This window comes from Cricetulus griseus, chromosome 3 (genome assembly GCF_003668045.3).
Source record: "Cricetulus griseus strain 17A/GY chromosome 3, alternate assembly CriGri-PICRH-1.0, whole genome shotgun sequence".
Classification (NCBI taxonomy): domain Eukaryota; kingdom Metazoa; phylum Chordata; class Mammalia; order Rodentia; family Cricetidae; genus Cricetulus; species Cricetulus griseus.
The window spans coordinates 117984911-118007851 of NC_048596.1; the positions used below are offsets into that span (position 1 = coordinate 117984911).

The 22941-nt window shown below is 49.3% G+C and overlaps 1 protein-coding gene across 1 annotated transcript; it reads left to right on the plus strand.

The window, feature by feature from the left end:
• Nucleotides 1-3949: 3949 nt before the first annotated feature.
• On the plus strand, nucleotides 3950-22710 carry Rhcg (Rh family C glycoprotein). The gene is made up of 10 exons (XM_035441373.1): nucleotides 3950-4136; nucleotides 13362-13548; nucleotides 15010-15160; nucleotides 17498-17645; nucleotides 18521-18687; nucleotides 19365-19502; nucleotides 19664-19800; nucleotides 20073-20197; nucleotides 20473-20546; nucleotides 22521-22710. The coding sequence occupies exons 1-10, from the start codon at nucleotides 3950-3952 to the stop codon at nucleotides 22695-22697; spliced, it is 1491 nt and encodes a 496-aa protein (XP_035297264.1). The 3' UTR covers nucleotides 22698-22710.
• The last annotated feature ends 231 nt before the right edge of the window (nucleotides 22711-22941 follow it).

A 22941-nucleotide genomic window follows, 5' to 3' on the forward strand; every position in this document is an offset into this window, starting at 1 on the left:
AAATGTGTTACACCTTGCTCAGGGGACCCAGGTGCTTAAGAAGTTGAGTGGTAGAGCACTTGCCTTACACTCCTGTGAGGCCATAAGTTCAATACCCAGTACTGCCAAAAAAGAAAGGGAGGAAGTATGTGTCTTGAGACAGGGTCTTACCACAAAGCACAGGTGGGCCTGGAACTCGCTATATAGACCAGGCTGGCCTCAGTCTCAAAGAGATCCACCTGCCTCTGTCTTCTGAGTGCTGGTGTGCACCCCGATACCCAGCCCAGTAGCTCTCTGGAATAAAAAAGTGGGGGCAGGGAGTGTAACTCAGGGACAGAGTTCATGCCTAGTATTCCCAAAGTCCTGAATCCAGCCCCAGGACTGAAAAAATACCAAGATTTGTTCACTGTCATATACTGGCACTCTAAATGAATGAATGCTTGTGGTATCCAGGAAGTTCATGCAGCAGAACTGTATTTGCCATCCATAAAGTGACATGATGTTTTTTTGATGTTAATTCATAGTGACCTATGAGTAGAATGGCCCAGAAATGTGACCAAAGAAAAATGCCATCTGAGGATAGTGTCTTCTTTCAGCCCTGAGTTTTTGGTGCTCTAATACACTCATTGGCTTCCCTAGCCTGTCAAATGGAGTTCCTCTGTGAAGGTCAATGTCAAGGAGCTCTCTTACGCTCTGTGAGGAACCAAGCTGGCCTGTGACTCCAGGTCTGTCCCAGTTACGTTTTCTAGGGTTCATCTGTCAGCATCCTGGGCTTGTGCCGTGCTATTCTGGGTTCAGTAAGCAATTCTGGGTTCAATAAGCAGAGTGTAAAGTAGAGTCCAGGTCTCTACTTGTCTCCACAGGGATGCTAGGGGATTCTGGTCAGCCTGTGACCCACAGTTTTTAGCATGAGTGTGACATCTCTGCTTCCTTTTCTAACTTTAAGATGGTCATCCTGCTGAACAGACTGCTCACAGATCCCTGCCAGATCTGTTATCAGAGGCTGTTCTTCCCACTATCTCTTCTCATCAGCGGCTGTTCTCTGGAACCTTTGTAAAGGCCTGAAGATCTGGCCACATGCTGCAGCCTTCTCTTCATTCCATTGCTCTTCATTGGCATGCACTTAGATGTCATTCCCAGTGAGAATGTGCTGGCCTGACACCAAGTCTCTTCCTTCCTCTGGCCATGGAGGACAAAGAGTATGATAGGGTCTCAGACTTTGAAGTAAGATGGCCAGGGGTTTGAATCTCCAGTTAGGCCTTTAGCCTGCCCGAGAACTCAGTTTTCACTTCCAACATGTGTCTATAATATCCACCTTGTGAACTATTGCAAATTTAAAGGTACAAAGCCGACTCTTACTAAATGCTCCCTTTTGCTGATGAGGCTTCTGTGGTGTCTGGCTGTTTCCAAACAGGACAATTCTTGGCTGAGGACCTTGCTACCCCATGCTGGCAAGTAGTGTCCCTGGAGTTCCCAACACACTGACCAGTGCTCAGTCTCATGTGTTATGAGCAAAAGGGGCTGTAAATCTGGTGCTACTGGAATTACGTGGAAAGACTTGCCCCTGACATGTGGAGTGCATGCTTTATGTGGTGGGGACATCCTAGGGGAAATCTAGTGAGGTGTGAAAATCATCTTGTCTCTAGGAATTCATAGACATGTGCAAAGACCTATGTACCTGTATGCTCATGCCACTAGTGTCTTCAATTCCAGCCTCAGTATCCAACGGTAGGAATTGGCTTAATCAAGCATGGCATTACCCTGCTTTTAAAAGGATGCTGGGCCTGGCAGATGTCTCAGCTGGTAAAGATGTCTGACACAAGCCTGAAGACTTGAGTTAGATCCCCCAGACCTACATGGTGGAAAGAACCAACTTCCACAAGTTGTCCTCTGGCTTTGACGTGAACATTCCACAACACAGGCATAAAAGTAAATAAAATGTAATAAAAAGGGATTAATTTTTAAGATTTATTTTTTACTTTTTATTCTGTGTAGGAGGAGGTGTGTGTGTGCACATGAGTGAAGGTGCCTGCAGAGGTCAGAAGCATCGGTTCTGAGTTACAGGCAGCTGTGAGGCACCAGTGTGCACACTGGGAATGAAACTTAGGTCCTTTGTAAATACTGTGCACGTTCTTAGTCACTGGACCATCTCTTCATCCCTAAGCAATTGTTTAATTAAAAATAAATAAAATAAAAAGGATGTTGTGAGTGTGGTGGCTCAAACCCATAATTCCAGTACTTGGGAGTCTGAGGCAGGAAGCCAGCCTTGGCTACTGAGTGAAGATGCTGTCTCAAAACAAAACCCAACCAAACAAAACAAGATAAACAAACAAGCACAAACAGAACCAAAGCTGGACTTTAATCCCAAGGCTCAGGAGACAGAGGCAGTTTGAGCTCTGTGAGTTCGAGACCAGCCTGGTCTACAGAGTGAATTCCAGGGCATACTCCAAAGCTACACAGAGAAACCCTATCTCGAAAAACCAAAACCAAACAAACAAACAAAAAAACCAAATGAAACAAAACAAAACTGAAACAAAAATAGCAACAGCAAAAAAACCAGGTTTGGTAGCAGAATGCCTGTAATTTTAACTTAGGATGTAGAGCCTAGAGGTCCACTATAAATTCAAAGCCAGCATAGTGAATTCCAAGTTAGCCAGGGCTACACAGAGAAGCCTCATCTCAAATATATATATATATATATATATATATATGTATATATATATGATATATTTTGATATATATTTGATATATATTTATATATATGTATATATTGTATATATATGTATATATATATGATATTGTAATATATATTGTATCATATAATATATATGATATTGTAAAGAGGGCTGGAGAGATGGCTCAGTGGTTGAGAGCACTGGCTGTTCTTCCAGAGGACCTGAGTTCAATTCCCAGCAACCACATGGTGGCTCACAACCATCCGTTATGAGATCTGGTGCCCCCTTCTGGCTTGAAGGGATGCATGCAGACAGAACACTGTATACATAATAAATAAAATTTAAAAAAAAAAGATATTGTAAAGAGTTAGAGAGATGTTTATTTGTGAACTGTTGAGAAGCACAAGCTATATATGAATATTACAGAGTGAAACGGTCTTTCTTGAGCCAGTGCCCTCTCTAACAAGCTTGAAAGACTGAACATAGACTCACCAAAATTCCAGCGTTGCTTCTGGATGGCAGAAAACTGATGGTTTCCATTTGCCCCTTCCGCTTTTCTGTACCCGCCTCCAAACTTCTGTGGTTTGTGAAAGTTTCTCACATTTCCTTTGCCTTCCATCCATGCATCCTCTTTAAGTTTTTGTGAACTGGAAAAGAAAAGGATGGTCAGTGGCGGTGGTTCAAGCTGGCAATCCCACCATTTGGGAGACTGAGGCAAGAGGATTGCCATGTGTTCGAAATCAGACTTGATTTCAGAAGGAGAATGTCTCAAAAAGAACAGGAGTGGCTGGGCTATGGTGACCTTTAATCCCAGTACATGGGAGGCAGTGGCTGGCTGGTCTCTGAGTTCTGAGGGCAACACGGTCTACAGAGCAAGTTACAGGACAGCCAGAGCTACACAGAGAAACCCTGTCTTGAAAAAAATAAGCGATCAGAGTGGTGATGTGGGTAGCAATTCCAGTCTGGGAATTCTTCGTTCTGATCTGGATGAGTGGTGAATATTATCTTCCCGCTCTATTCACCCAAACAAGGGAGAAAAAGCCAGTCATCCACAGGACGCACAGAAGTTGGGGCGTTCTACTCTCTTGTTTTCTGCCCTTGCTCCCAACACCCGGAGCTTCCAGGGGTGCTGGGCTCGGGACGGCCCCGCGGGCCTCTTGCCGGTTGGGTAGCGCCAGGGGCGCGTGGGCGGCACCAGGTTCAGCTGTTCCGCGTCCGCCCCGCCCAGTGCCCAGGTCCTATAAGTGTAGCCCCAGCCTCAGAGCCCAGCGTGCGGAGCAGCCGCAAAGCAGAGCATGGCCAGGAACACCAACCTCCGGTGGCGGCTGCCCGTCATCTGCTTGGTCCTGCAGGTGGCGATGGTGATTCTCTTCGGCGTGTTTATGCGCTACGACATCCAGGCAGATGCCCACTGGTGGTTGGAAAAGAAGCTCAAGAACATCTCCAGCGACATTGAGAATGACTTTTACTATCGCTACCCCAGTAAGTCCTATGCCCGGCAGGCTCACCTGAAGTGTCTTCGGGTGGTTCCCATTGGGCCCCCTGAATGCTCTCCTCATTAGGTCTGCCTCTGGCTCTAAAACAGAATGGACATGGAGGGGCGATTCTTCCCCACAGTCTCCAGCTGGCCCCAGAGTAGGCTCTGCACCAGGGTACTCTCCTACCTCAGGCAGTCACTTGGAGAAATGGTGCTCACACTTGCTGTGAAAGTCTATTAGGGGAGTCACCTGGGAGAGGTGAGCTGTCTTCGTTATTGTTGTTTAGTTGGTTAGGTTTTTATATGTTTTTTAACTTTCATCTTCCCCAACCATCAGACGCCTCCTATATCTCTGTCCTGCTTGGTCCTCAAAAGCCAGAGTTCAATCTCCATCACCCAACCAGTAGGTGACCTGGCCCCCATATACCTCAAATAAGGGGTAGGTCCTAAGTCAGCGATCACAAGGATGGCATGATGGCTCTCCACTTTTATTATGGAGATAGGTGTGTGGGACCACAGGTGGTGTTGGGCCAGGAGGTCATAACAACCACTCTCTTTGGGTTTGGAGAAAAAGCTACTGGACACCCTCCCCTACCCTGGAATTTTCTGTAATGCTATGGTTAAGAATATGGCTGTAGTAGCTGGGGAGATGGCAACAATTAAGAACATTGGATACTTTTCCAGAGGACGGGGCTTTGATTCCTTGCACTTATGTGGTGGCTCACAACCATCTGTAACTCCAGTTCCAGGGAATCTGATGACTTCTTCTGCCTTCCGTGGGCACCAGGCACACACATGGCGCACAGACACTCATGCAGGCAAAGCACTCATACATACACACACAAAAAAGATGCCTGTCATTCCAGGGCCATATTTTTTGTCGTCAAGATGACAAAAAAAGATGACGACAAAGAATATGGCCCTGGAATGACAGGCGTCTTTTTTTTAATCATGGATCTACTACTTTGGGGTGGGTGCTCTCAGGCAGATGTCAATCATAAAGAACCCTAACTTCCTTCTCTGCTGACCAGGGGTGATGGTGGGAACCACTGCCCAGGAGGGATGCAAAGCGGTGTGAAGTACTGGGGGTGCATCACACCACAAAAGCACTAAACACAGGCACCTGAGGACTTAAGGCGTCTCAGAGAACGTAAAGAACTAGTCCAAGGTCACTCCAGGCAGCCTAACCTTGGACTGCCAGCCCAGGACTCTGCTAATGCCCTTGTGCTTTCTAAGTTTCCACTCTGTCTACCAACAGCCAATGACAATTCTTCTAACAGTTGGTGCTCATGTGGTCATGGGTCATTGGTTTTCCAAGGGACCCTGAAGCTTTTCTCCAATGGCTGCCTATGCGGACCTCTGTTCCCTCTGCAGCTTGCAAACTCAGCAGCAGGGCACTCTCTGTGTCTGGAAACCAAAGGGCGCCCTTCAGGACTGCGTGCTTCAAAAGAGGTCTTGACAGCTATGGCTTCCGTTATATATAGCTGAAGCTGAAGCTTTAGAATCTACAGTGCAAATCCACTCTTCCTGTTTCCAAACCTTCCTCTTCTGTATGGGGATTTGGCAGGCGAGCTTAGGATTCATCCTTGACTTACTCCATTTCATCTCCGGCTGTCTTGCTTACATCTGGGCACCAGAGCCAGTCCCATAGAAAAGTACAAGGCCAAGGCTGCCCTCTCGTGGGCATTTGTAGCTCTTTTATCTTGTCCTGGCAGTACAGGTCATCAAGACCCCCACAATGGAAGCCACAGAACCTCATGGCCCCTAAGAAGGGATGCAGTCCTCTGGCTCCCTGACTCCTATACTGTCCCTCTTCACTCAGCCACCTGTCTTCTTTTCCATCACTCCATCAGCATTTATCTAGAGGGTTATCCAGGGATGCTGGCAGCAGTGAGTTGGGAGCAAGACCCTGACTATTCCAGTGAATCAGGATTTATGGTCATTCTGGACAAACAAGTTGTATATCCTCTGGTCCTCAAGAACTCCTAAATTTATTGGGAACAGAGCACTGACTGTATTCCATAACACCCAAGGCCAGTGTTGCTCTGAGCAGGCAGTCCATCTCTGACAACAGAAAGTACTGGTTGCTGAGGAGGGGGCAGGGCAGCCAAGAGAACTCTGAAAGGAAGCCTGGGAAGAGGGGAGAGGGGTTCAGAATGGTCTAAGAGAAGGACTCTGAGAGAGAAGGGGGGAAGGCTGAGGGAGAAGGGAACCCTAACCACCAAGGATGCCCCCTAGTTGCCCTTGTCTCTAACTCCCAAGAGACATGAGGGAGCCACGTCCACAGAAGCAGGAAGTGAGAGGTAAGTCAGTGTTCCTTGGCAAGCACAGGAAGTACTGTGGTGGCAGAAGCAGCTCCAGCCAAGCATGAGTTCTCTCCTTGATCACCGTTATCATCCCTCAAGGGGAGACGTTGCTACAACCGCCCCACCCCCATTTCACAGATGAGAAAACTAAACCTATAGAGCAGGCATGTCTCACACAGGTCACCCCATAAGGAGCACGAGGCTTCCCTGCCAGGTGGGTTTCCAGGCCCTGGTTTCTAAATTACCAGGTAATTCCCAAGGTGTGGGTCAAGACAGGCTCCCCTGGTTCTTCTGGTTCTTGGCTTGCAACCACCAACACCTTGAATGGGTGCACTGTGGGGTCCTCATTCCCACTCAAGGGATTAGTGGAGCCTGCTGGGCATCTCTGGTTTCTGGAGCAGGTCAGCACCAGGACTGAAATCAGCATCAGCATCCCCAGCCCCTTCCGGACAACAGACACAGAGCTAGCTGGGAATGTGCCCTGATGCTCACAGGGAACTGAAGTGTCATGGCAGCTGCTGAATGAGAAGCCTCCTCCTAGCTGGTGTAGCAGCAGAAGCTGGGCCAAGGAAGGCCACCAGGTCCTGACCCCAGAAGCTTTCTGGAGACACCAAAGGTCAAGACATGAAGGAAGGGCCTGAAGTAGAGGATGCCCAGATTTCCCACAACTAAGGGCCTGTCTTCTGATGACAGAGCCTCCAGGCTTGCCTGGTCCTCTAGGAACTGTACCCCCAACTGGGTTTCTGTCCATTAGAACCCGTTTAACCAGAATAGGTGGCAGCACAGCCTGGTGACTTGCCTTTTAGTGAGACATCTGGGTCAGATCCCTCGCTTGATGACCTAACCTTGAGCATCAGACTACCTCTCTGTAGAGAGGGACAATGCTGTAAAGTGCCATGTCTAAGAAGATTCAAGGCTTTGGGGGTGTTGTTTCCTAGTAAACATGACTTTTGGGGTGTCGTTTTCTAGTAAACATGGTCAAGGGCTCCAGAAGGGAGAGAACACTCCATGATGTTTAAAATGGAGGCCCAGCGTCTGGCTACAATTGTGGCTGAGAAATATGTCCCTGGTGCTCGTTAGAACTATAGTAGACTTTGCGTTCCTCTGTGCTCTTCTCCGCTGCTGGGTGCTGCTTGTCTGTTGCCAGGCAGGACGTTTATTCTCTTCAGGGAGCCCGACGCTGAGCTGGACAATGGCATAGGAATGAAGGGATAAAGCCAAACCCTTCTACTGCCACAACCTATCTGCTTTCTGGAGTTGTCTGTGGCATCGCTGCCCCCATCAGTTGTCTTTTGACCTTGGCACTTGCGCACAGTCACCACTATTGTTGTCATCATCGTCATTGTTGTTGTTGTCGTCATCATCATCATCGTAATCCCAGAAAGCAAGTGAGGCTGGGTTGGCCTCTAGGAAATGGATGGAGAGGGCCAGTACCTCCAGGCACCAATCACCCTTAGTGTGATAATACAGCAGAGGTGGAATAGGGCCTTCAGCTATTTGCTGGGGTACGAAACTGTTAGGAGCTTTGGTTGAACTCCGGAAGTCTGAAGAGTTTCAGAGGAGCATAGTAGTCCGGGAATGGGAGAGTGGAAACAGCTATGTAGTGGCGCCCTCTGGTGGAAGTTAACATGGTTGGCCACTCGTGTGCTGATCTGCTCATTAGACCTTGAATTTGAGAGAACGGAGGAGGTTAAGGACAGAGGGCCAACTTCCACTTGCCATCAGCAAGCCGCCTGCACAGAGAAAAAGAGAAACACCCGCTCATATGACTGAACGATGGCCCGTGCCAGGGCTTTGATGGGGTTTCCTCATTAAAAGCCCCCCTATAGGACCACTTGGGATAGCTTTCTGTAGGGCCAGAGAGAACATGCCTTTGATGAAGGCACACAGACCAAATTTCCACATGGTTACTGCTTGGATCTCTAAAGATAGCACCGAACCTGAGGCAACAGAGTTTGGTGAATGGAAAGTTTCAGTACTAACTCAGAGACCAGATAAGAAAAAAAAGAGGAAGGGAAAATGCCCAAATGAAAGCTACATCTCTAGAGAGGGACACGGCACACATCCAAGGGACTGGGATAAGAGGATGGGGGGGGGCGGTGGAAGGACAGAAAAATCCAGGATTCCTTGTGCCTGCTCTTGGGATTCAGGGAGACCCAGGGCAGCTTCAGGGTGTGTAGGTGGTGTTCCCTAGGGCCCTGCTGCTCTTCTCTGACTGTACGGCTCCTCTGTTCCACTGGGATCTGGACCCTCCCCCCACTTGCTTCCTGGCAGGACATTTTCTCCTGGGGGCTTCCCCCCAGTGTTCCCTTCCTGTCCTTTAGCCCTAAGGCACACTAGTGTGCAGACTTGATCCATCTCTCTCTTCATTCCCACATTCAGCGGTTTGAGGGCCTGCCTGCTGTAGGTGACAGTTGGTTCTCTTAGGCTTCAGATCCTGCCTCTTCTGTGGTTGGTTGTCTTAGGCTCACCACAGCCAGAATAACACCCAGCGCTTAACCTTCAATAGCTGCCTCTTCACTCCCATTGCTGTAAGTTTGTCAACAGCCCTGCTTTGTGCCAGTGAGCTCTGCATTCCCTGCTTGGGGGACTGTCATTGAACATTACGCATTTGCAGAGCTTTTCTAGTCTGTCACTCATCAGTTCTCCCCAGAACAACCACAGGATCTTTTATGGTGCTTCACATAACATTGGCTCCATGCTCTCCACAACAGCTGGTAATTTGATAAGGCATGGAACGTGATAATTCAGGAAATGCCCATGCATTTAGAAGCTCCAGCCAGGGCGTGTTTGCTCTGACGATCTCAGCAGACTGAATAAACACAAAGCCCTGAAGGGGGCTCAGAGCACCGTCCTGAGGTGCAGGGGTGCACAATGTCAGTTTCCCTGTATCCATTTGTGCTTCTGTTCTTCGATGAGCAGGGAGGCCTGTTTCTCTTGTTCAGTGCCTGCTGGCCAAGAGGCCTGTGTCCCTAGGCTTGGGCCTCGGGGAAGCCTGGGGCAGGATGGGGTGGGAGACAGAAAGGGACAGAGGAGAAGTAAAGGTCAAGGCTGCTGTGACAAAGACATTGTTCATCACTGCCTTACCAGACTACAGGGACTCCAGGGCTCATCAGCCCTATGCTTTAGAAGGAGAGGGGCCTCAGGCCTGTCACACTGTAAAGTCACCTCCATTGTTCCTTTACTGTGCCCAGATGGCTACAAAACAAAGGTGGTGAGGCTGTAGTCTTTTTTTTTTAAAAAAAAATACAAACACAATATCAGAGTGTGTGTGTGTGTGTGTGTGTGTGTGTGTGTGTATGTGTCTGTGAAAGACTCATGTATATCTATGCACCACTTGCATGCATAGTGCCTGCAGCAGCCAAAGGGTATTAGGTTCCTTGGAACTGGCATCACAGATGATTATGAGCCATTATTTGGGTTCTGGGAATTGAACCCTGGTCCCCTGTAAGAGCAGCCAGTATGCTGTACTCTTGAGACTATCTTGGAGGGTCCCCCCTGGCATTCTCCTAGGTGTTAAGAATGCCCTGGTAGCCAGCACAGGCACAGCCCATCTTCCTGGAGCTTTATGGTCTAGTAGATTAGACAAAAAAGTAAACATATAACGTCACTCCCTAATGGGACTGGGGGTCCCATGAGGAGGCAGCCTGCCTTAAAATAGGTGGTCACAGCTGTGTGCACACCTTTAATCCTGGCACTCAGGAGGCAGAAGCAGGTGAATCTCTGTGAATTGGAGGCCAGCTTGGTCTACAGAGTGAGTTCCAGGGCAGCCAGGACAGCCACATACTGAGACCTTGTTAAAAAAAAAAGTATGTGTTCAGAAGGTTTCTCAGTGAGGGGGGCATTATTCTGAGACATGTTGGGAGTCGCATTCAGCAATGGCCCTGCAGTAAAGGGAACACCAAAGACCCTGCAGTGGGACTGGGAAGCAGAGGGAGGTCAGAGCTGTCAGACAGAAGGGAGGGAAGAAATGGGGACAGTGGAAAGAAGACAGGTGGCCTGGTGGGCCCTTGGAGCTGCCTTTTCTTTCTCTTTTTCAACTTTTCTTTGGAGATAAATTCAAATTTACAGAAGCTGCTAAAATAGAGAGAACACAGAGAGACACAGTACACTTTAACTCAAGCACAGGCATTGCTCTTTCTCTCTCCAGCTACACACACACACACACACACACACACACACACACACACACACACTGCATATATTCACACCCACACACTCACAGTACACTCACACTCAGATACATTCACACACACACTCATGCTCACGCTCACATACACACTCACACAGCATACACACACACTCACATTCACACACACACACACAGCATTCATTCATTCACACACACACAGCATATATTCACACCCACACACTCACAGTACACACACTCAGATACATTCACACACACTCATGCTCACGCTCACACACACACACACACACACACACACACACACACACACACTTCCCCCCATGAATCATTTGGAGGGTTGGTTATATTCCTCATAGTCTACCTCCCTGGCACACTCTAGCGTATTTCCTAAGAACAGGAATTCATTTCAAATCCGCTTCCAGAATTCAACTTCATACATCCACATGGATGAGGCCCCTTAATCCACCATCAATACCTAATTCTCTCAGCTGATCTGATAACCTTTATTTTTTTCAGCTCTTCCCCATACTCTCTCTGCCAAATTCAGTGCAGACATGTTTATTAAATATAACGGGCATATCTTTTAATCTGGAACATTAAAAAAAAACAAAGCATTTCTTTGTTTTCCATGACTTGGATAATTTTCAAGAATACAACTTAACCACTGTTGTTTTGTTTTGAGACAAGGTCTTACTATGAAGCACAAGCTGGCCTCAAATTTGCAATCTTCCTGCCCAGTCTCTCCAGCGCTGGGCTAACAGGCATGTGCTATTATGCCCTGCCTCAGCCTCAACCTCTTTTAACAATAGACTCCTCATTCTGTGTCCAATTGTTTTTCCATTATTAAATTTGTCCCTGCAGTCTCAGGGAGAGCACCCTATGGGGATACCAGGGGATACATCCTTTATAGGATGTCCCATCTGGAGGCACACAATGTCCTTCTGCCACCATTGGACATGTTAATTTTTATTCCCCCAGTTAATATGTAACCTAATTTTCCCTCTGTGCAATTACTATTGTTTGTTCCTCCCGTGAGGCCAATGAGTCATTTGTTGGCAGAATCTTTAAGACAGTGCAAAAGCTTTGCTGTTCTTGGAATTTCCCTCTGCATTTAGCATCACTCATTGAGCTGTTGCTGTAAAAGTGATAATTTCTCTAGTCCTAATTCTCTGCCCAAATTTTAAGCAGAGTCCTTAGCATTCTATTGCAGGCAAGAATACTCTCTGCTACCCTGTCCATTTTTACCTATTATTATCAGCATGGACTCATGAATTCCTGTATGTAAATGATTGTAACTTATTATGAGAAACCATTATTTTGGTGCATAAATTGCCCCAGATGAGGCCAATGGGAGCCCTTCTGTCTGGCTCTTTGTGTCTCATGGCATCCACAGTTCCTTTGTGTCTTATTTCTATTAGGTTTTCACTTGCCTGGGCTCCCCACTCCCCCAGACAGGGTTTCTCTCTGTGTAGCTCTGGCTGTCCTAGAACTTGACCAAGCGGGCCTCAAACTCACAGAGATCCACCTGCCTCTGTCTCCTGAGTACTGGGATTAAAGGTGTGGGCCACTACACTCAAGTTTTCACTTGTCAATGCTCTTTGCCTTCTCTTGTTTTCTTGGGCTCTGAAATCAAACAGTATTAGTACTGGGAGAACAGTTTAGAACATTCTAATCCATCCCAAATCATTCTAGCTCATCCCTTTAGTTTCATTAGAAACCTGAGGCTCAGAGTGGGGAGTTGGCTTCCTGGGGTCACTGTGAGTTAGAAGTCTGGTCAGACTTGGAAATAGAGGCAATGCTTGAGCAATAATAAACAAAGACAGCTGCCCAGTTGGGTCACCTATTATGTGTACACACTATGCCAAGAACTTTACATACATATCTGTATTTAACCTTTGCAGCATTATAAAACGGGTTGAGCCCCAAGTCTGTTTGGTAACAGCCATCCATCCAGAAGATGAAACATTGGTGTTCCAACTTCTCCCATTGCATGGTGGGAGGAAGTGCATTTGGTGTGTGGGTGGGTGGGTGAGTAACTTCTCCCACTGCATGGTAGGAGGGAGTGCATTTGGTGGAAGTGTGGACATGAGTAGCTCTGTGCAGCTGTGCTTGGCCTGCCAAGGAAGGTCCTGCTTATTCAGATTAGCTTTGATTCTTCTTGCCTCTGGAAAAGGTTGCAGTGGAGAGGGCGAGACTATATTACCTCTGATGATCTGTGCTCTAGACTCTAGTCCCGAGTATAACTTATAGCTTGGCCTCAACTTCCAATGCCCAGGGCCTGTGGAAGAAGCTCCTTGAGAAAGCATATGAGTGAAGGCCCAGTGTTCCACAACTAGCAAGGGGGTGGGGGGCGGGGAGATAAAGGAATCAAACGCTCAGCTGCCCACCCCTGAGGACCAGCAGTGCCATCTGGATGGAGGGTGGAACAAGAAAACTGTCATCTCCCAAGGGTGCTCTCAGTCATCTTCTTGACCCTATAACCCAGTGGTCTAATCTGGAGACCCACCTCTAGTCCCCTGGTTCCTTCCAGAGAGCCTAAGATGAAGGTAGTGGCTATTTTTACCAATCAAGAGGCCTCTTGTTAGTGCCACCCGGCTATAGTCTGGTTGCAGGGAAGAGGGGAGCAGGGATAAGGGGAACAGAGAGTCAAGGCTCCAGGTTCTGTCACAGTGGCTGAAAACACAGGAGCTGTCCTAGGCTGTGCTGGCCTGTCAGACTCAAGGCCATGGTGGACCTCTAGACAGCAGAGACCTTCAATTGTGCTCTCCCGGCAGGTTTACAAGATGTGCATGCCATGGTCTTCGTAGGCTTCGGCTTTCTCATGACCTTCCTGCAGCGCTATGGGTTCAGCGCGGTAGGCTTCAACTTCCTGCTGGCAGCTTTCGGCATCCAGTGGGCGCTGCTCATGCAGGGCTGGTTCCGCTTCTTTGAAGAAGGCCACATTATCCTGAGCGTGGAAAAGTGAGCCCAGGAGAGGCGGGAGGGATGGACTGGGCGGGGTCCGACAGGCAATGGTGGGGGCGCCCTGGGTGGGGAAGGGGCACAGGTGGACTGGGAGGTTTTGGCTGGGGGTGGGTCCTGGGGAGGAGGGTGGAGCGGGCGTAGCCCAGGAGCAGGGTGGGGGTTGGCAGGGTCTGGATTGGGGCAGGTCATGTGGTGATAGGGAGGGCCCTATGGGTGGATGGGTGAGAAAAACTGGAAAAGACTCAGTAGGCAAGGCCTAGTGGGATGGTGGTTTGGTGCAGTGCGAGACGATGAGAGAGAGGCAATGGGGGTGGGGTGGGGTAATGAAAGGGAGTGGGCAGGAACAGGAAGAGGGTCTCCTGCAGATGTAGGCATTGCATGCCTGCAGTAGATGTCCACTTCGCCTTGGTCCCTCTGCTGGGGTCGCTGGGTCTGTGCAGTTCAGAATTGAGGGGAGTTTGGTGCCTCCTTTTGCCCCATCCTTTCTTTGTGCCTTCCTGCCCCCTCCTTATGCCCAGTACCACTCTAGATCTTTACGGATGTGGGAAGGTCCCTCTGCTTTTCCGTGGACACTGACCCTTTCTCGTGGGTAAAGAAGGACCCAGTAGCCAAACCCCAGAAACCTATGGTAGTGATAGGGACTGGTAAGTCTAGAGTGAGCACTTGGTCTGGAGAGAGGCTGCATTGGAGGAACTGAGGAAGGCTTTTGGGCAAACAGAGACAATAAGAGGAGGTCCTGGGAAGGCAAGCAGAAGATAGGGGACAGGGCTGTACCCTTAATACAGGGCTTGCTCACCAAAAGTGGCTAGACCACTTGGTTCCCTGAGCATAAGCTGCCTACAGGCATGGGGCTGTTAAGGGAAGGCATGGCTCCCCCTGCTACTCAGGAACCTCCCTGGTGCCTCAGTGTGGAGGAGGACATTATTCAATGACTTTATGCAATTCTGAGCCTCCCCTTCTGCATTTGAGCCCAGCCTGGAACACCCCCTACTCCCGGAGAAGGAGTTTTGAACAGTCTTAAGCTCTAGTCAGTCACTATGCCACCCTTTTTTAGCCCTCAGCCATTGTCTTTCTTATCTCTGACTCATGTCCAAACTTGACTCTGTTCTGCTCTAAGTCAGAGTAGGCTTTTCACCAGACATACTATGCATGCATGGCCCTAACTATAATGAGCCCATTGTAGTCACAGATAGTGAAACCGAGGCTCAAAAAAGATTAAACCATGCCGGGCATTGGTGGCACATGCCTTTAATCCCAGCACTGGGGAGGCAGAGGCAAGCGGAACTCTGTGAGTTCGAGGCCAGCCTGGTCTCCAGAGCAAGTGCCAGGACAGCCTCCAAAACTACACAGAGAAACAAAAAGATTAAACCAGCAGCCTCAGTCCATAGAGGACCAAAGGCTTGGGGCGTCTCTTCTGGTTTGTAGCTGCAGTTCCTCATTGGTCTGTCCTCTCTATAGCATCATCGAAGCCGACTTCTGTGTGGCATCTACCTGTGTGGCCTTTGGGGCAGTTCTAGGCAAGATCAGCCCAGTCCAACTGCTTATCATGACCTTCTTCCAAGTGACCCTCTTCGCAGTGAATGAGTACATCCTCCTGAACCTGATAGAGGTAAGCAACGCTTACAGGGGGGAGGGAGGCATTGGAGGGAAAAAGAAAGAAAGGTCTGTGGATATGTGCAACCTGGTAAGCCATTCAGCTTCCCTCATCACAGTTTCTTCATCTACAAATTAGGAATCATGATGCCTCCCTAGTGAAATCATTGTCTTCCTAATCTATCTGCCCAGTATCTGGGCAGAGCAGGCCTTCTCTGAATTTGGTTGTTTCTTGGTTTTGGGTTGTTTTTTTTTTTAACTTCCTGTCTCTTTCATCAGATGGAAGGAACATCCTTCACATATTTTGGCATACCTACATCCCTAGATCTTTCTCCCAAAGGAAAAAAACCTCCATGTGTTAAGGATAAATCTGTCAAGAGGAATCCCAGAGAAGTGATCCTATACAACTGCACTGGTTGTGAATGCCACAACCCTAGGAATGCCATTCCCATGAATTGTGGCAAGAATGTTGCACTTTGGGTTTGGCTGATTCCATGAACTGGCTAACAGCACCTTAGACCTCTGACTCTAGGGAACTTCCCTGCTATCTCAATGTAGAGGAGGATATCATTTGGCTGCTACCTCATGCATTTCTGAGCTTCCTCTTCTACATTTGAACCCAGCCTGGAACACCCCCTGCACTAGATGAGGTGTTTTGACTACTCTTAAGGTCCAGTCAATCACTGCACCCATTCTTTTTTAGCCCTCAGCGCCGTTCTTTTTTAGCCCTCAGCCAGCCACCCCCACAGAGATGTGTGAGTCACTTGGAAGAAGGTCATGATAAGCAGTTGGACTGGGCTGATCTTGCCTAGAACTGCCCCAAAGGCCACACAGGTAGATGCCACACAGAAGTCGGCTTCGATGATGCTATAGAGAGGACAGACCAATGAGGAACTCTCACACATCTCTGACTCACGTCCAAGCTTGATTCTGTTCTGCTCTAAGCCAGGCTGGTCTCCATCAGAAGCTAGAGTAGGCCTTTTCCAGACATAGAAAATCACTCCCCCGATTAAAAACTACCAAAAGCTTTCATTTCACTTAGGATGAAACTGAACTTGACCTAAGGCTCTGTAAATTCAGACTCTGCCTCCCCTTCCCTCAAAGCTTAGGCTTGGCTCTGCCACCATGGACTGTTCTTTGATTGTGACCTCCGTTATGCCCCAACTGCAAGGAGCTTGATTCTGTCAAGAACTTTACCCTTGCTGTCTTCCCGTGCTGGAGCAGCCATCTTTATTCTTTGCATTATCCATGCATGTTTCAATTTGAATGTCATTTCAGAGAGGCGCTGCCTTCCTCCATGTTGTCCCTCCCTGGCCCTAGCATGGCTCTTATATTGCTTTTGTCTGCTTCTTCATAGCACTTGGTGGCCTTCAATAAGGGAAGGTTGTCTGTCTGGATGCTCTCTGCTCTCACACCTGGCCAGTGTATCACTCATACTCAGATTTCAGAGTCTGGGGTTCTATTGAGCTATGCTGAAGGCTATAGACAGAGGGGAGTAGGCTGCACTGAGATAGGACCCAGGAATTTACAATTCAGAGAGGCATCCAAGCAGAGAGGCACTGAGCAAGCATGCCCTGTGTTAAGGATTGACCTCCAGGTAGGGCTAGGCAGCCCAGCAGAGGGTGCTACAACCAGCCTAATAGTCCAGAGGCTTCCCACCACAGGCAGTCAAAGTCCACCAGGAGAGCTAACCAAACAGAGGAGAGGACCCTGGCATTTTGTTGACTGCCAGTCAACATCCCTACCTCCCTCTGCTCAACTAGTTGCTGTGGGAACTGTCTTAGGGTTTCTATTGCTGTGATGAAACACCATGACAAAAAACAACTTGGGGAGGGAAAGGTTTATTTTGCTTAGACTTCCATATGACAATCCATTATCTAAGGAAGTCCTGGTAGGAAGCTGGAGGCAGGAAGTGAAGTAGAGGCCATGGAGGAATGCTGCTTCCTGACTTGCTTCTCATGGCTTGCTCAGCCTGCTTTCTTATACAACTCAGAAACACCTACCCAAGGTTGACCCTCCCAAATCAAGAAAATGCCCTTCGTACTTGCTTATAGACCAATTGGATGGAGGTATTTTCTCAACTGAAGGTCCCTCTTTCCAGGTGACTCGAGTTTGTGTCAAATTGACAAAACCAACAAAAATACCCAAATACGCATGCACACTCACACACACACACACACACACACACACACACACACACACACACACACACAGAGGAAATAGGACAATAGAACAGGGAACTGGGCTCTGTGTTCCACAGCTGGGGTCATGTGTGCATACGTGTGGGGAGGGGAGTACTATGAGGAAGGAGGGAGAAAGGGTCCCAGGTCCTGACAGGCCCCTTGCACTCCAGGCAAAGGATGCAGGGGGCTCTATGACCATCCACACATTTGGCGCCTACTTTGGGCTCACAGTGACCTGGATCCTCTACCGAAAAAACCTGGAGCAGAGCAAGCAGAGACAGAGTTCAGTGTACCACTCGGACCTTTTTGCCATGATTGGTGAGCACCAGCAGCTGTCATGTTGGTGAGGGCAGCCATGGTGGGTGAGATCTCCTATGTTGGTGAGGGCCACTATGGTGGGGGGGGGCATTGCCAAACTGGTGAGGGCCGCCATGATGGGTCAGAACTGCTATGGATGGGTAAGAACAGCTATGAATAGTTGGAAGACCTGCCATGATGAGTGAAGGCCACCATAATAATGAAGAGAGGAACGCCCATAATGAATAAGAATAACCATGTTGGGTGAGGACCACTAAAAATAACGGGTGAGGGCAATTATGAATGTGATGGGTGACAATGGGCCTGGTCATCCCTCATCTCCACATGACCAGCGGGTGGCTGCTGGTTCTTTAGGAGGAAGGGCAGATTGAAGTAGCCTGTAGATACTTCTAGAGTCCTGAGTGTCCAGTTCTCTCCCTCATGGAGTTGGAAGATGTTGGTCACTCATCCTATGTGTTTCCTAGCATACCCCACAGCAGACAGAGGGGAAACGGGACCTGGACACTTGGTCCCCATGACACACGATGAATATCAGACCCAGCCCTTCCTTCCATCACCCTGTAGACTGAGAGATGATAGTGCCACTAGCTGGTCTGTCTACAGAGGGAAGAGACTCTCCTACATGATGCTATAAGGGTAGGGGGCATGTAACCAGTCCTAGGGTCAGGGAGACATGGAGGCTTTGTGAAGTGGTATGGGAGGCCAAGTGGGACCTGGGTGAGCTGGGCCAGAAGGAGCACTAGTGAGAGTGATGCTCGTAGGTCAGCAGCAGCTGGACATGGCTGGAGCTGAAAGGCAATGCCTCCGCTTGGCCTCTGCGAGCCTGACCTAACACCCCCTCTCCTGGCTCCTGGCCTGCATATGTTCTGACCCAGGTACCCTCTTCCTGTGGATATTCTGGCCCAGCTTCAATTCGGCCAGTTGCTTCCACGGAGACACCCAACACCGAGCAGCCCTCAATACCTACCTCTCCTTGGCGGCTAGTGTGCTAACTACGGTGGCAGTGTCCAGTATCGTACACAAGAAGGGCAAGCTGGACATGGTGAGTTGGGGACTTCTTGGGGAGGTACCTATCTGACTGCCATCTCATCACGGCAGGCAGCTTCTAGATTGGCAAACACAAACCTGGATGCTCACAGTGGGTCATCCCTGCCAAATGTTCTTGTCTTCCCCACAGCCTGAAATGCTATTAGCCAGTGCTGGTTGAGTGTCACACCTGGCCTGCCTAGTAGAGCTGCCGGTGTAAGGAGGGTCCCCTCTGCCAGGTCTTCATTCTCCTAACAACAGTGGCCTCTTGGGCCTTTTAAAGATGTTCAAGCGCAGGCGCTTAGGACCTGCCATGACTAACAAAGAACATTGGGAGCATGTGGGCAAACATGGGGCACACAAATGCCTGGTGGACACATAGTGTGCACTCGGCTATGCCCAGTGGCCCACAGGTGGACACAGAGAAAAAGGACATGTGCAGATGGGGGTCCACAGGTATGTCCAGCAGCAATTGCCTCATGGACACAGAACATGTCCAAGACTGCTGGGGGTCGTGGGTGACTTGCTTGCGGAGCACACGAAGCAGGAGCAGTCAGCTGGGGCCAAGGCCAGCGCCCGCTGCATGCCCCTGGCTTGCTGAGGCAGACCCGGAGCTGTTCCCAGCTCCCAGCTTTGCATGCCACGCTCCGGGAACAGAACTGAGAGCTTGCACACTTTACCTACCCTGCCCAGGTGCACATCCAGAACGCCACCCTTGCAGGTGGGGTAGGTGTGGGCACAGCTGCAGAGATGATGCTCACACCTTATGGCGCCCTCATCGTGGGTTTCTTCTGTGGCATCATCTCCACTCTGGGATTCACCTACCTATCGGTGAGGACCCTAAGCCTGGGGCTGGGGATGTCTGTGTTCCTGAAAGTAGGGAGAGACAGAGGGGGTGAGGCTTAGGGAACACTGGGGCAGTGTGTTTGAAGGCCTCCCCATGCCCCTGCCGCAGCCACGGCCTGATCGTGCCACCTTCCCTCCTCCCCCAGCCATTCCTGGAGTCCCACCTGCGCATCCAGGACACATGTGGCATTCACAACCTGCATGGTATCCCTGGCATCATAGGCGCCATCGTGGGTGCTGTGACAGCAGCCTACTCCTCCCCTGATGTGTATGGAGAGCCAGGGTAAATGTGGAGGAGGCGTGGGAGTGGGTTTTCCTCCGTCACTCTCTATTGCTTCGTTTGTGGAGCCAAAAGAGTCTTCTTCCTCTAAATCCACTCTGGACCGTTCACTGGCCTCTCTCCCCACCCTCAGATCTGTCTCAAGGGTGCGAGAGAGGAACAATCTAGTTTGGAAAGCAGAGGCCTAGGGTTTCAAGAGCACATCCATAGAGAAGCAATACCCAGCTCCCTGGCCTCTCCATGAGGTCCTCACTTGCTTCCTGTCTCTACCCCAGGCTAGTCCACTCACTTGGCTTTGGGGGCTATAAGGCAGACTGGACCAAGAGAATGCAGGGCAGTTCCCAGATATTTGGCCTCCTCCTGACCTTGGCCATGGCCCTGGTGGGCGGCATCATTGTGGGTGAGTAAGAGTGGCTAAACTAGAAAAGATGGGGTCCTGGTAGGGGACTCACTAAGTGGGGGGACCCAAGAGCATGTCTTAAGAGTGAGCATGCTCTCCCCAGAATATCTGATATCTGTATGTTGGCTGTGGGACTGGGAATGTGTGTGTGTGTGTGTGTGTGTGTGTGTGTGTGTGTGTGTGTGTGTGTGTGTGTGTTGGGGGGGGTCCATCAGGGAAAAAGCTGAGGTAAGCAAAGAATATTTTCTGACTACTATGTCCCCCAATCTGTTTAGGGCTCATTTTGAAATTGCCATTCTGGGGAGAAGCTGCTGATGAAAACTGCTTTGAAGACACCATTTACTGGGAGGTAATTTCTGGAGACTTGCACCTTTGCCCCTCACCTTGCCTTCACCTGCTGTGATGTCTGTGTAGGGCATGGTGTCACCTGTAAATTGAAGTCTTTTAGCTACCCATCTTTCTTTCCCCCGGGGACCACAATGGGGCTGTATATACCTTTCTTTCTACACACTCCGGGAGTGGAGTCATGGAAGTAAGCCTGCCATGGGGCCTGAATCTGGTGTGTCAGCCAGCTGTATTCTGAGAGTAACTTCCAAAATCTGTCCCCGACCCTAACAGCAGTGGTGTCACCTTGTAATCCTATCCTAGGGAGGAGGCTGAGGCAAGAGGATAGCCACAAGTTTGAGGTCAACCTGGGCTGCAGAGTGAGGCTCTGCCTCAACAAACAGAATAGCAAAGGCTGGGGCTAGCCCTCAATTAGTAAAATGCTCGCCTGTGCATGAGGTCCTGAGTTGGGTCTCCAGCACCACATTGTTCCAGCACTCTGGAGATAAAGGCAAGAAGATCAGAAGTTCAAAGTCATCCTGAAATACATAGTGAGTTTGAGGCCAGCCTGATACGCTATATGCTACCCTATAAAAAAAAAAGAAAAGAAAAGAAAAGAAAGAAAAGGCAAGCAATCCTCCCCTGAGGTATTAACAACTGCTGGGTAACACTGGCTGAAGCCCCACCCAAGAACCTCCTTTTAAGGCTTGTGGGTCTTTACCCTTCCTGGCATCTGAGAGTCACCTGGGAAGCCTCTAGGGCAGCTCAGAGCTTCCATCCAGCAGCTTGGGTCCCACAGCTCTGGTGGTGCCGGGCTTGGATGTGAGAATATTTTGTAAAGCTTCCCAGGGGATGCTCATACTGGTGAAAGAATCAATGTAGTGTCCAACTTCAGACTCTCTAGTAATGATTGCTTGTGAGATTTCCACTTGATGCCAGCCAGGGTGGGGTGGTTGAGTCCTCCTTCAGAAGGGCTGGGAATCTGGGTGGCCAAGCTCCCACGGAATTCAGAGGTGCAATTCCACCACAGCCCACCACTTTTAGCCTGTCAGTATAAAACCCAACCTGAGAGGTATTCCAGGAGGCAAAATACCAGAGTACAGCAGAACTGTCTCTCACTGTTTCTCTGTCTCTGCCTGTGTGTGTGTCCCTTGTTCACTCTCTCGTGTGTGTACACAAGTGTGTGCATGGATGTGTATGGACACACATCTGTTGGAGGTCAGAGGACAACTTGTAGGAGTCAATTCTCTCCCACCATGTAGATCCCAGGAATTGAACTCAGGTCCTCAGGTTGGACAGCAAATGATTTTACCCACTGAGCAATCCTGCCACCCCAGAACTCTTTTTCTTTAAAAACACTTTGGGCTTCCAGTAGCATCAGGGTTTCTCTCCCCCACAATCCACAATCCATTATTGCCGGTGTTTACATGATCCTCTCATTATGAGTGAGAGAGAGAGAGAGAGAGAGAGAGAGAGAGAGAGAGAGAGAGAGCAGGCACATGCTCTGGGGCTGGAACTCAGGTCATTAGCAAGAGCCTTTACCCACTGAGTCATCTCTCCAGCTTGAATTTTAAATTTTATTTTAATTATAAAATTACTAGAACCTTGTTCTACTTTTGGATGCAGCTCTAGTTCTGACATGCCATACTGCTCATCTTTCAAAAATGGGTGCAACCTTCCTGAACCCGCCATGTGCTTCTAAGAGTCTAGAATGCAATATGAACTCTTATGCCACCCAGCATTTGCCAAGCTATTATTCTTGTGGGGCAAGGACCCTATTTGGTTCTTGTGCCTCAGTACCCCAGACAGTGCCAGTCCTGACAGCGCCCCTGGCAAGCTCTAAAGGAATGTTTGTGCCGTGCGATCTTTAACATGACCACAAGAGGGCACTCGCCACACAGTATTTACAGCCTTGGGCTCACCCAGCACCTTTAATTCTGCCAGGCATACCAGGTCCTGCCTGTGACCGGACCCTGGAAGTACCTTCCTCTCTCCACAGATTCCTGAAGAGGTGAACACTGTCTACATTCCTGAGGACCTCACCCACAAACATCCTGCTCCTGTGGTACCCTCAATACCCATGGTACTTCCTTCAGCATCCTTGATTCCTCCAGTACCTCCAACAACTCCAGTATCCCTAGCAACTCCAATAACTTCAGCATCCTTGATACACTAAGCTCCCTCAGCAGGTGAGAAGCAGGTAAGCCTTATCTTTGGGGGATGGTGGTCAGGTTCTCTCAATAGAGGTCCAGGTCTCAAAGACAGGTTAAGAGAACAACACAGAGTGAGCATAAAGATGTGAAGGTGTAATCTCTCCTTCCTCTGGGGTGGGATAGGCTAGGTAGCCTGGAGGAACACGTAGCAAGAGACCCAGCTACACACTTGGCTTTGTGACTGCTTGTTGCTGTGTGACTTGGAGC